Source organism: Bos indicus x Bos taurus, unplaced genomic scaffold (genome assembly GCF_003369695.1).
Source record: "Bos indicus x Bos taurus breed Angus x Brahman F1 hybrid unplaced genomic scaffold, Bos_hybrid_MaternalHap_v2.0 SuperScaffold_100147, whole genome shotgun sequence".
NCBI classification, from domain to species: domain Eukaryota; kingdom Metazoa; phylum Chordata; class Mammalia; order Artiodactyla; family Bovidae; genus Bos; species Bos indicus x Bos taurus.
The window spans coordinates 204432-218768 of NW_020867070.1; the positions used below are offsets into that span (position 1 = coordinate 204432).

Sequence of the window (14337 nt, forward strand, 5' to 3'; positions counted from 1 at the left end):
CAATTATATAAAGTTTAAAAAAAAAAAAAAAAAGAAAACGAAGAAGAAAAAAAAAAAAAAAAAAAGAAAGGGCAAAATAGGTGAGCCTGCTGCAGGGTGTTGTAATTGAAGTTTGTTTCCACATTCGCTCTTTGGAATCTCCACCAGGGGTCTCTGTGCCCTTTTCAGTCATAAACCTCCAGAGACTAAGCTTCATGACTGGGTCTTAACAGCATGTGGCAGGTTGAAGGCAGGTCTGCTGAGAATCTGCAGCAGTGGTGGGGGTGGGGTGTAGGATGAGTGTGCACTTCTGTGCATGTACACCTGTGCCTAACAGACAGATTTGAGATAGGACTCACCACACACTTGGACCCTAGGTTCAGATTCCCTTAGAGCATGGAACACTCTCATTTTGCAGACCCTTTGTGTTTCATTCTGACTGATGCTCAGCACATTTGTGATGCGAGTGCTGTCAAGGAATATCCATGAAATTTGAGAGTTTAAGGAAAAAATTTTGGAATACTTTGAGTCTAGGAAGATTAACCAGGGAAGGTATAAGTTGCTTCTGTTTCTAACCTGTAAAGAAAACTCCTACATGATACTGTCAGTTAATCCCTAATTCTTTGTTGTTTACAATTTTATCCAGTTACCCCCTCCCCACCCATGCTCCCTCTAACTTCCTGAAGAAGGTAGATTGTTATCAGGATAAATCAGGAATTTGCAATACCTCAACACTGTACTCTGGATGGTGCTTGAACATGAGGTGTGTTAAAGCAGTAAGCACTGTACATGGTGTGAGGAAGGCCCTCGATGAGTGACCTTCACTCACGTGGTGTCTTTCTAACAATGGTGAGGTGGTAATGTCTTGTACAGAAGTGACAACTGAGCTCTAGTTTGAGGGATTTAGCGATTGTCATGCAGCTGCCTGTAATTCATTCTGGAACAAGGTGGGATTGAAACTGATGGGAAAATAGAGGGAGGGAGGGAGGGAAGGTGTGGTGTTCTCGCCACTTGAGATGCGTAGTTCGAGGTGGGGTAAGGTTTCCAGCTGTATGTGATGAGGCTTCCCCATTGAAACTGTTTCTCTGGTTATTAAATTATGGATGCATTTTACCTTCTTCATTTCTGCATTTCCCAGATTTTCACTTGTAAGTAGAATAAAATTACTTGTGTAATATTTAAAATGCCTGTTAAAAAAAAAAAAACATGCCCCAGCATCTAACAGTATTTCTGTATGAAAAATGTATCTAAAATGTGGTCTAATTTCCCTCTGTCACTGTTTCATCTCAATCCTCCTTAGAAATGAGGAAATGCACAGCAGTACCTTCCACTGTTCATAGGGTAGGAGATGGCTTTTTGTCGGTACTGTACTGTATACAAATTTTAAGAAGATGAACGTGGAGCTCTGTAATTTTTGTGCCCAAAACTCACAGAGTGCTTTCATCTACTAGAGTGTCTCCCAGTCAGAGTTTCCATCCTGAGACCGGATAATCATTTGTGATTCCCCACATAACCTAGTCCCAAAACAGTCAGGACTTTTAAAACCCTTTTGTTCTTTAGAACTTAGGCATTACACATCAAAGAGAGGTGTCCCCACCTATGTGTCAAAGTGTTCATTGAAAAACTATATTATCCTTATGTATGTGCTAGACATTGAGTAATGAGAAACTGATCTCAGAATTTTAGATATTTTCAGATAAGATAATAGCATTCAACATCCTCATTTTACAGGTGAGGAAACTAAGTCCTCTTAGAAGGAATGTGGCCCCATGTATAGAACTGGTGTTAAGCTAGTTTGCAGCAGACACAGAGTTAGAAATCTGTTCTTTAAGTATATGTTTTAAACCAAGTGTCACATATGATATGTACAGAAACAGACATAGGTCATAGAATTAGAAATCTTGTGATTCCTGGTCTAGTAATCCTGCCCCTACTCTAAAAATATTAATGGTAAGTTACATTTGTATAGTTCTTTATCATTTATTTTACACAGTTCTTGCATGTATGATTTCACTTAATCCTCATGGCTGCCCTTTTTTATCCCATGTCATGGATGAAGAGATTGGTCCAGGGCTCACCCAAGGTCACTGAGCTGGTCCAGGGAGACAGAGGGGGAATTTCTTGGGAGGCTGAGTGCAGTCCTGGTTTCTGTGTTCTGTGCCGAGTCTGAGAACACTGCTCCTTTCATGTGGCAGCCAAGGTGGAGGTGATCACTCAAGTTCACAGGGTGACAGAACCTCACTCTTAGATTTCAGTCCTGCCACAGGCTCAGGTCACCTCTACAGAAACAAATGCAATTCTTGATTCTCATCCCATCTTGACATTATTTCTGCATACTCCGCATCCTCTTAGGAGGATAAACTGTCAGATTATCAGTTTTTTGAATGTGCAAGCATTAGGTATCAATGTATTGTTCAGAGCTGTAACACCGGGAGCATTAGCCTCAGTCACAAGGTTTCACTGATAGAAAAGAATTCATTCATCTGATAAGAAAATCTGGGAGAAGGTGCTTCCACATCACATTTTCTTGAACAAATAGTTCAGGCGAGTTTATCACTGTCTGATTGACCCTGATCGATGAAATAGCAGAGAAAGTACCTTTTAGATACATAAAGCTGGAGGGGGCATTAGTTTGATAGGGCTGCCATACAAAGACCACAGAGCAGGTGACTTACACAATGGAAACTTATTTCCTCACAGCCCTGGAGGCTGGAAGTCTGAGGTCAAGTTGTCGGTAGGGTTGGTTTCCTCTGAGGTCTCTCTCCTTGGCTTGGAGAGGCCGTCTTCCCTCTGTGTCTCACATGCTCTTCCCTCTGTGTAAGCCTGTGTCCGGTCTCCTCTTCTTAATCTAACTCCAGTCTGTTAGATTAAGACCCACCTGTATGACTTCATTTTAACTTTATTGCCTCTTTAAAGATGCTGTCTCCAAACAGTCACATTCTGAGGTACTGTGGTATTTAGGACTTCAACACGTAAAGTTAGAGGGGACACAGTTCAACTCAAAGAATGAATGCCTGTCATCCATTCTGTTCTGTGATGAAGCAGAGCTAGTTGAGGTTTTCTGAAGTTTATTTGTTCCCAGTGTGTAACTATAAAATCCTCATATCCAAGCTCTGGGAGCCTGGACCCATTTGAATAGATGGAGGAGGCACTTAGCATCCACGTGGGCTTGTGTCCCCCAGGGCCTCTGAGCCTCAGGTCTTCACCTATGTGTAGAGCAGGATTACAGCCCTGCTGGCTTCTTCACACTTATCACAGGGATGAGATGAGAGAGCAGATGCTTAAGAGCTTTGAGAATATAGAGCGTTTTACAGTATAAAAGTGGGATCATTTTTTTAAAGGCTGTAGACAGAAGACTTGCCTTCCAGTAATAAAAAGTACACCCATAGTTCTAAGTAGCTTTAGAGACTCTAAATCAGGGGTCCCCAACTCCTGGCCAGACTGGTATGGCCCATGGGCTGTTAGGGACTGGGCTACATGGCAGGAGGTGAGTGGTGTGCAAAGGAGCAAAGCTTCAACTGCTGCTCCCCATTGCTCACTTTACACCTGACCCTCCTCTTGCCCAGTCTGTGGAAAAAGTGTCTTCCAGAAACTGGGTCCCTGGTGCCAAAAAGGTTGGGGACCACTGCTCTAAACAATTAAAATGTATTTATAATAATAGATTTTAAAACACATATCTTATCTAATGCTACAAAATTTAAAAACTTTTAAAAATACTTTTTTAAAATGTATGAACAAAAAGTAAATCACTATCCACTCCTATCGTCACACAGCTCCTCTACAAGGTGGAGTCCCAGCACCACTGTTGACTGTTCTGTTGAGATGTTCTGTGTATCAGGAAGAAACTTCCTGTTTCTAAGCACAAATGATAGCTGTTCTTTCTCTTTTTTTCACTTAATGTTATATCTCAGATTATATCAATGCATACGGTTATCTCATCCTTTTTAATGACTACGTGTGTGTGTATTAGTCACTTAGTCGTGTTCAACTCTTTGTGACCCCATGGACTGTAGCCCATCAGGCTCCTTTGTCCATGGGATTCTCCAGGAAAGAACATAGTATTATGCGTTCTTCATTTCCTACTCCTTATTTTTGATGCTTGTCAATCAGAGTTTATAAAATATAGGGATTACACCCTGATATTAACATCCAAATTTGTTGTGCTCATTTTATATGTGAAAATGAGAAACCCTTGGTCAGGTACTATTGATAGATTTCCCAGCCTCTTTGTTACCTTGTTTTTAATTTCTAGGTTTTGAGTTAGTAAAATGATTTTACTTATCAATTTACTCTAGTCTTAAAAACATATTTGTGAATCAGAATGATCAGAACTCAAGTGTATCTACAGGTTGTTTGGCATTATGTCCAGCCCCAGTGAAGGTTTTAATGGGGCTTCTTCCTCCATAGAATAAATACACCCCTGGTTTTTCCTATTGTGCCTCTAGTAGTGATATGATTTGCTTCACATGAACCAGTGGGCCTATGAATGTGTTTCCTTAGGAGAAGGACTTTAAAACTCATAAATGTGTGGTTTTTGTCTCCCCTACCCCCAGCCTCAGGTGCACTCTGAAAGCGAATAACCAGATATCACTCACAGTGACCATGTGATTATGAATATTACGAATGGCCAATGGACAACACTCCGCCTTCACAACTTTTGGGTCTACTCTGTGATTCTACCATGAGTTCACATCTATTCCAAAGACATTGTTCCAATTGGTTTCTGCACTGAGTAAATTATGTTCTTTTTTTTACACCAGCAACAGATATTGACATATTATAAGATATTAATCTATAATTTTTCTCCAACTTCACTCAGTGATTTCAAGCTCTTACAAAAGGATTTATTGTGTTTATTTATGTGTTATACTATTTTCTTTTTTATCCAAATCAGAGGTGCAGGCCACCAATAAAAGGTGTCTCCCAGGTTTTGTGTCTTGAGAGACCCTGGAGCCAAACTTATTTTCTAAGATTTGAGACAAAGTTCTCACAATTTTTTTTTTTTTTTTTTACTGTTCCCAGAATTACATATTACTTTCTAATTATATTACAGATTCTTGAAGATTGTATGAAGTTGCTGTTTTGTGTCACCACTTCCTTTAACAGAACTATTTTCCATTTTCCACTCAAAGACCTCTTGTTAAAATACTACAGAGAAAAGCAATAGGAAAAACATACAGTACATGTAGTTTAAGTGACAGTATAGAAGAGAGAAATGTCACCCTACAAAAAATACATGGTTAAAATACAGAAGGGCAATATTGTACATTTGTCTGTGTCCCCTGCATTGCCGGCAGATTCTTTACCGCTGAGTCATTGGGGAAGCCCTCTAAAAGAGAAGGAAGAGAAAATATGCCTTATCAAAGTAGGAACCCCTCTAGGGGATTTCCTAATGAAAGACAGACATGTTATCTAGACTGTCTTCTAGATAGAGGATTTTATTTTTTTACATTAAAAAAATTGTGGTAAAATATATATAACATAAAATTTGTCATATAACCAATTTTAATCACACGATTTAGCATTAATCACCCTCACAGTGTTGTACAGCCATCATTGTCTGGGTAACTTTCGGTAATTATGTGCTTCCTCTTCAGTGTTTTATTTCTGCAGAGTCATTTTGGTGAGTTTCACTTTTGTAGAAGTAGATCTTTTTCCTGTGAGTTTTGAGCTTGATTGGCATAAATTTATTCACAATATCTTACATGTTTAATCTCTGCATCATCTCTGTGTTCTTTTGGCCTTTTAGTTTTCTTTGAGGCTTCTCATTTTTTATGAATAATCTTGTATAACTTTTCCCTATTTTCAAAGAATCAGATTATTGCTTGATTGATATTCTGTTTTTCTTTCTAGTTCATCATATCATTCTTTCAACTTTTCCTTAATTTTGAGATTTTTTTCCTCTAAGTTCTTAAATGGGAAACAGATTAATAATATCATTATTTTTCTAACATAAGTATATAAAGCTGACAATTTTTCTGTAATCCACTTTAGCTACAACCTACAAGTTTTGATACTTACCACCAATCACTAGCCAAAGTATTATGTATTATCTAATTCCTAATTTAATGCACTAATTATATATTTTATCCATGAGTTATTCATAAGTATAATGTTCTCTAAATTTCAAATGCTAATGGCTTTTTTTCTATTAGATTGAACATGTGGAACTGCTAACATTCAGCCTTTTATATAAAATGGCACTTTCATGTATTTAAATGTAATAGTTTTCTTTTATTAATATATAACTTAATTTCCTTTTGGTTGTAGATTTTAAACCAAAGGTAATGATATTCACACAAAAAGTCCTTCTTTCCACCATTTTGTATTTTATTTGGGGGTTTTAAAATGTTCATGTGTAACCAGTAATTTTCAAATAAAAGTCCTCCCTGAGTACTGGAATGTTTTCTGATACATGTTGCAGGCTGGTTCTCTAGAATGCAGACTCCAATTGAGTTTAGTGAATTAGTTTAGGGATGTTTATCAGGGCTGCCCTTGGAATCAACACTGTGGAATCAGGAGGGAAGAAACGGGATAGGGCAGAAGGAAAGATCAAGCTGGATCACTGGCTGGATGACCTTAGCTTATCCCATGGGGCATCTGGAGTGAAGATGGCCCTTCAGGGTTGTCCTGACACATCCAATGGCCTGTCTTTATACCTCCACCTGGAAGGATCATTGCATGCAGCCTGGTGGTTTAAGGTTGCCCACTGGCAGCACCTTCAGCAGCTGGGCAATGAGTGCTTGAAGGGAGGTCTGAACAGCACATCTCCATGTCCCCCCACATCCTGTGTCACAGCTCCAGAGGTAGGTGATAAAGATGTACTGTGGGGGAAACTCTTGATGACTGAGGTGTAAGTCAAAATGATGAGTTAGTGATTCTCCTCAGTACCCTCTGGTTTAAAAAATAGAGGAGAAGGTCCATGAAGGGGAGAAATCTCATTTTCTAGGGTCAGCCCAGTCGTCACCTCTTCTAGGAAGTCACCTTTAGATCCGTCATCATCCTGCTACTGCTAAGTCACTTCAGTCGTGTCCGACTCTGTGTGACTCCATAGATGGCAGCCCACAAGGCTCCCCCGCCCCTGGGATTCTCCAAGCAAGAACACTGGAGTGGGTTGCCATTTCCTTCTCCAATGCATGAAAGTGAAAAGTGAAAGTCAAGTCACTCAGTCGTATCTGACTCTTAGCAACCCCATGGACTGCAGCCTACCAGGCTTCTCCGTCCATAGGATTTTCCAGGCAAAAGTACTGGAGTGGGGTGCCATTGCCTTCTCCGTCATCATCCTAAGTAACTCATATTTCTGTAATACCCTGAGCACCTCTCATTTGTTAAACTGAACTGTACTTGGTTAGTGTCCTATTGTCATCATTGTGGTGATTTTAAAATAAGGGGCCTATTCTTTCCATTTTACACAGGTTATGTAAACTATGTAGCCTGCACTGACTGTGAGTATTCATATGGTCTCAGTTCAGTTCATTCGCTTAGTCGTGTCCGACTCTTTGCAGCCCCATGAACCACAGCACGCCAGGCCTCCCTATCCATCACCAAATCCCGGAGTCCACCCAAACCCATGTCCATTGAGTCAGTTGATGCCATCCAACCATCTCATCCTCTGTCGTCCCCTTCTCCTCCTGCCCTCAATCTTACCCAGCATCAGGGTCTTTTCCAACAAGTCAGCTCTTCGCATCAGGTGGCCAAAATATTGGAGTTTCAGCTTCAACATTCATCCTTCCAATGAACACCCAGGACTGATCTCCTTCAGAATGGACTAGTTGGATCTCCTTGCAGTCCAAGGGAATCTCAAGAGTCTTCTCCAACACCACAGTTCAAAAGCATCAAGTCTTCTGCACTCAGCTTTCTTTATCCATATGGTCTGTTTTCTCACTAAACCAAGTGATAAAAAAACTTGAAACTGCTCTATTCACTTTTTAATTTAATCATTCAGCACAGTGTTTGTCACATAGGGGAAGCTCAGTAAATGTTTGCTGAATGAATAAATGATGACTGAGAACAAACCTTCCTTATCAACTTTGTAATTGTGGAATTCTAAGAAGTAGCCTGGGATAACAGAAAACCCTCATTTTGAAGTCAGTCACACTGATCTGCCTGTTAGGTCTTTCTCTGCTCTCACCAGCAGTGTGGGTGTCCAAAGAATGTACTGCACAGAATGGGATACTTGAAAATGAAAGGAAAGCAGTAACCAGCCAGACTGCCAGGGAAATAAACTGGCACCATCCTTGACAAAATGGACTATGGACACCCTACAGCCGTGTAGTCTTAGTTACATACTTAGGTAAGTATCTTAACCTCTGATTCTCAGCTTCTTCATCTGGAAGATGGATATGATTCCTGCTCTTGGAGTTCTTTGGTTGGGATGATGGATGGACCAAGAGCATCCAGAGACACAAGGTGGAATCACTGACCTTGGTGATTCCAAACCACCAGGAGAGGAGAGCAAGATCAGTGTGGATGAATGAGGTTTGTAGACTGTAGAATGTGTATTTGAGGAGGGCCTCATCTGATGGCCTAAATCAGACTGTTCTTCCTCCACATGTAGTTAAAATGACATAAGCCTCCAGGGAGGAGCACAAGCTCTGGGGCCACCCTTTAGGGACAAATTCTGGGCATTGCTGACTGGGTTTGGATACAAATTCTGCTCCTGTTTACCATGGGCTCTTAAGGTTGGGGAGTCCACTGTGCTTCAGTGTCTTTGTCTGAAAGTTGAGGTGGGGATAGTGTGATTCACAGAGGGTTGTTGCAAAGATTAACTATGACAGTGACACTCACTGTGTGGTCTGCGCACTAATGTCAGTCCATGAACTGTTTGTAACTAGGTTGGAAGTAAGTACAGGAAACTCAAGAAAGCTAGAAACTCAGAGCCATCAGCTACTGCCATGACATCCACACTTAGGATGGATGTGATCCTGAACAGCCCAGAGACCAATGTGAGTGTTGCACTTGAAGGGGGAGGTGCATACTAGCCATGCACAGTGGATCAGTGACTAAGTTGCAATGGGCTGAAAATGTAAAATTAAGTAAAACTGATATGTGATTCCAGACAGCTGAGAAACACTGCTTTTGAACAATGTTGGATATGTGATTAGTTATTAATCAGTACTACCCTCTCCAGTACTGCCTTCTTATTTACCATCATAATTATGTTTAAAATGAAGCCATACTGGCTTTCAAAAGGAAATACTATTACATTATTAATGTAATTAATAGCATTTAAAATTTAGAAAGAGTTAAATTCCTGTTCAAATTTCAGTTCAGTTTAGTCACTCAGTCATGTCCAACTCTTTGTGACCCCGTGGACTGCAGCACGCCAGGCTTCCCTGTCCATTACCACTCCCAGAGCTTGCTCAAACTCATGACCATAGAGTCGGTGATGCCATCCAACCATCTCATTCTCTGTCATCCCCTTCTCCTCCTGCCTTCAATCTTTCCAAGCATCAGGATCTTCTCCAATGAGTCAGTTATTCCCATCAGGTGGCCAAAATATTAGAGCTTCAGCTTCAACATAAGTCCTTCCAGTGAATATTCAGGACTGAATTCCTTTAGGATTGACTGGTTGGATCTCCTTACAGTAGGAGAGACTCTCAAGAGTCTTCTCCAACACCACAGTTCAAAAGCATCAATTCTTCGGCACTCAGCTTTCTTCATAGTCCAACTCTCACATCCATACATGACTACTGGAAAAACCATAGCCTTGACTAGATGGACTTTTGTTGGCAAAGTAATGTCTCTGTTTTTCAATATGCTATCTAGGTTGGTCATAACTTTCCTTCCAAGGAGTAAGTGTCTTTCAATTGCATGGCTGCAATCACCATCTTCAGTGATTTTGGAGCCCCCAAAAATAAAGTCTGACACTGTTTCCACTGTTTCCCCATCTATTTCCCATGAAGTGATGGGACCGGATGCCATGATCTTCGTTTTCTGAATGTTGAGCTTTAAGCCAACTTTTTCACTCTCCACTTTCACTTTCATCAACAGGCTTTTTAGTTCCTCTTCATTTTCTGCCATAATGGTGGTGTCATCTGCATATCTGAGGTTATTGATATTTCTCCCAGCAATCTTGATTCCAGCTTGTGCTTCTTCCAGCCCAGCGTTTCTCATGATGTACTCTGCATAGAAGTTAAATAAGCAGGGTGACAATATACAGCCTTGATGTACTCCTTTTCCTATTTGGAACCAGTCTGTTGTTCCATGTCCAGTTCGAACTGTTGCTTCCTCACCTGCATATAGGTTTCTCAAGAGGCATGTCAGGTGGTCTGGTATTCCCATATCTTTCAAAATTGTTCACAGTTTATTGTGATCCACACAGTCAAAGGCTTTGGCATAGACAATGAAGCAGAAATAGATGTTTTTCTGGAACTCTCTTGCTTTTTCAATGATCCAGTGGATGTTGGCAATTTGATCTCTGGTTCCTCTTCCTTTTCTAAAACCAGCTTGAACATCTGGAAGTTCACGGTTCACATATTCCTGAAGCCTGGCTTGGAGAATTTTGAGCATTACTTTACTAGCGTGTGAGATGAGTGCAATTGTGTGGTAGTTTGAGCATTCTTTGGCATTGCCTTTTTTTGGGATTGGAATGAAAAACTGACCTTTTCCAGTCCTGTGGCCACTGCTGAGTTTTCCAAATTTGCTGGCATATTTTGATCTAATTAAACTTAAAAGCTTTTGCACAACAAAGGAAACTATACACAAGGTGAAAAGGCAGCCTTCAGAATGGGATAAAGTAATAGCAAAGAAAGCAACTGACAAAGAATTAATCTCCAAAATATACCAGCAGCTCATGCATCAATACCAGAAAACATCAACCCAATCAAAAAGTGGGCCAAAGAATTAAACAGACATTTCTCCAAAGAAGACATACAGAGGGCTAACAAACAAGTGAAAAGAGGTTCAACATCACTCATTATCAGAGAAACTCAAATCAAAACCACAATGAGGTATCATTTCATGGCGATCAGAGTGGAAGCCATCAAAAAGCCTATAACCAATAAATACTGGAGAGGGTGTGGAGAAATGGGAACCCTCTTACACTGTTGGTGGGAATGCAAGCTAGTACAGCCACTTTGGAGAACAGTGTGGAGATTCCTTAAAAAACTGGAAATAGAACTTCCATCAGTTCAGTTCAGTTCAGTCGCTCAGTCGTGTCTGAACTGCCATATGACCCAGAAATAGCACTGCTGAGCATACACACTGAGGAAACCAGAATTGAAAGAGACGCATGTACCCCAGTGTTCTTTGCAGCACTGTTTACAATAGCTAAAACATGGAAAAAACTTAGATGTCCATCGGCAGATGAATGGATAAGGACGTTGTGGTACATATGCACAATGGAATATTACTCAGCTATAAAAAGAACACATTTGAGTCAGTTCTAATGAGGTGGATAAAACTGGAGCCTATTATACAGAGTGAAGTAAGCTAGAAAGAAAAACACCAATACAGTGTATTAATGCATATTTTTGGAATTTAGAAAGTCAGTAATGATGATCCTATATGGAAGGCAGCAAAAGAGACACAGATGTAAGAACAGACTATTGGACTATGTGGGAGAAGGTGAGGGTGGGGTGGTATGAGAGAATAGCATTGAAACATGTATGTATATTACCATTCGCAAAATAGATGGACAGTGCAAGTTCGATGCATGAAGCAGGGCACTCAAAGCCAGTGCTCTGGGACAACCCAGAGGGGTGAGGTGGGGGGTTCAGGATGGTGGGACACATGTACACCTGAGGGTGATTCATGTTGATGTATGGCAAAAAAACACCACAATATTGTAAAATAATTTTCTTCCAATTAAAATAAATAAAATTAAAATGAAGAAGAACCAAGGTTAAGACTTAAATACACTAAGAATGTTCTGCACAAAGTATACATTGGATGTTTCTGACTAAATTCTCTCTTCCATTCAGTAAACATGCTCACAAGTATCCATCCCAATAGGTGGAAGCTTTGGGTATTCCAAACCATGTTTGATTCAAAAGCTAATTATATTTAATTCTAGAGAACATTACATGAAAAACATTTTTAAAAGTAAATACCTAGCAAAAAATGAGTCTCTGGTATGGAGTTTATATCACATTAGAAATGTGGTAATTAATGGTGAACAGAGGATTGAGGGTTTTACACCCCACATTTTACAATAATTTTTTTTTAATCCATGAGTTTATACTGATTCTGATAAGATATAGAATTGCTATGAGGAAGGGAAAACTCTTATTTTGTAGTAGAATGCCAGCTCACAAATGTAGACAGAGTCACAGAAAAGTACCATGTGACAGCAATCATTGTCATCAATAATTCAGACAAAATTCATCATTGGCTGACTAAATGGTGAATGTTGGGGCGTGGGTGTTGAGAGGAACACGACATTTCATGGACTCAAAGTTCTTCTCAGCTTAATTCTTTAGGGAAGAATTGTTTGTCTAAAGTGGGAAAATCCAGCAAACACAGGCCATGCAAGTAACCAGAGTACACATTACTAATAAAGAACTTAATGACACCCTTGTTTTTAGAAAAAATTATTGTATTTAAGTATAGTTGACTTACAATGTTGTGTTAATTTCTGCTATACTACAGTGATTCAGTTATACATATACGCACATTATTTTTCATGTAAGTTAAATAAACTGGGTGACAATATACAGCCTTGTCATACTCCTTTCCCAATTTTGACCCAGGCAGTTGATCCATGTTAGATTCTAACTGTTGCTTCTTGACCTGCATACAGGTTGCTTAGGAGGTAGGTAAGGTGGTCTGGTATTCCCATCTCTTGAAGAATTTTCCACAGTTTGTTGTGATCCACATAGTCAAAGGCTTTAGTGTAGTCAATGGAGCAGAAGTAGATGTTTTTCTGAGCATAGACCACAAGGCCCCCAAAGCCTGGAAATGTACTTCCTGGTCCTTTACAGGAAATCTCTGCCCTCCCTGCCCCAGAGCTCTGCTGTTCTAAGTGAGGCCTATGTACCAGCAGTGTCAGCTGGCTTGGGAGGCTGTTAGGAACACGTGATTGTGGTCTCTACCCCAGACCTACTGACAAAATCTCCAGATACCAGGTGAGTCCTGCTCACAGTACAGTTTGAGAAGCGCTGGTTTAGAGGCCCTGCTCAGTTCATCCTGCAGTTGCACCTTCCCCCAGGTGCAGGCAGCCAGAGTGGGCCAGGGGGTGTGGCCACCTGGAGCCCCGCCCCCTCCAGGCCATACTCTGAGCGCCTAGACCCTAGAACCCCTGCTCCCAGCTCCAGTGCAGGCCTCCCTCCTGAGACCCATGTCCCAACCTGACAGGTAGTTGAGATACAACTGTTTATGGGGTGGAAGAGGATGGCCTGAGCTTGGACTTGAAGGCGGTAATGCTCTTGCTTGAGCAGCAGATTCCTCAGGGCACAAAGAGGGTCAGAGCCAGAGGTGGGAAGAGCAGGGGGAGGGCTGCGGGCTGGGTCGGCTCCTCGCTTTGCTGTCCTACCTTCTGGCTCCAAACTCCAGGGTCCAGGAACCCCAGCCTGCCATGTGGTTATGAGGGTGTTAGCTTGTTTTATAACTTTTAAATATTTACAGTAAGATTTGGTTTTAAAGTAAAAAGACAGCTAATAAAATCAGTTATCAAGAAGTATGAATTTCAGAGTCAAAAAATTTTTAACAGTAAGATTTGGTTTTAAAGTAAAAAGACAGCTAATAAAACCAGTTATCAAGAAGTATGAATTTCAGAGTCAAAAAATTTTTAACAGTAAGATTTGGTATAACTTTTAAATATTTAAACATATAGGATGGGCTTCATTTATATTCTTGACCCAGGGCCCACATATGTGAGTGGCAGGTCTGTTAAATGCTTCTCAGAATGTGCTCAAAGGACCCCCTGCCTCCCAATCCACTGGGATTGGGATGTTGGATCAGACCTTTGGGGCTGGAGCCTAGGACTCTGCATTCTGACCCCTCCCCTGGTGACTCTGATCCACAGCAGAGCTACAGGAGCACTTGTAATGGAGGGGGGTGGGGCATTGAGAGGAGCTGCCCTGAGTGGCGGGAAGTGTCAGAAGAGAGGGCGGTCCCAGGTCAGAGGAAGGTGCTGACCACAAGCTCACACCCTTCCTGTTTCTCTCATGATTCTCCTCACAACCTGGCCTGACCTCACCCCCAGGATTTGGCTGCAGGGAGAAGCTGCTAGAAAGGAGCAAGGGTGTCCTCCTGCCGACCATGGGGCTCTAAGAGGCTGCCCTGCAAAAGGAAGGACCTGAGTCAGGGGCAATAGGAGCAAAGGGGCTGCGGACCCCTGGAGGGACCACACGGACCCACCCGGGGAGTCAGGCTGAGCAGGTCTTTGGGCAGGGAGTCCTCCTGGTCCCACGGGAC

General features: G+C 41.2%; 1 protein-coding gene across 1 annotated transcript in view; it reads left to right on the forward strand.

Annotated features, from left to right (window-relative positions):
* The window catches only part of LOC113888461 (multidrug resistance-associated protein 4-like), a 162961-nt gene extending 156583 nt beyond the window's left edge, over positions 1-6378 (forward strand). The window contains 1 exon segment of the mRNA XM_027535587.1: positions 4539-6378. Coding sequence (XP_027391388.1) covers positions 4539-4664 — 126 coding nt within the window. The 3' untranslated portion in view covers positions 4665-6378.
* The last annotated feature ends 7959 nt before the right edge of the window (positions 6379-14337 follow it).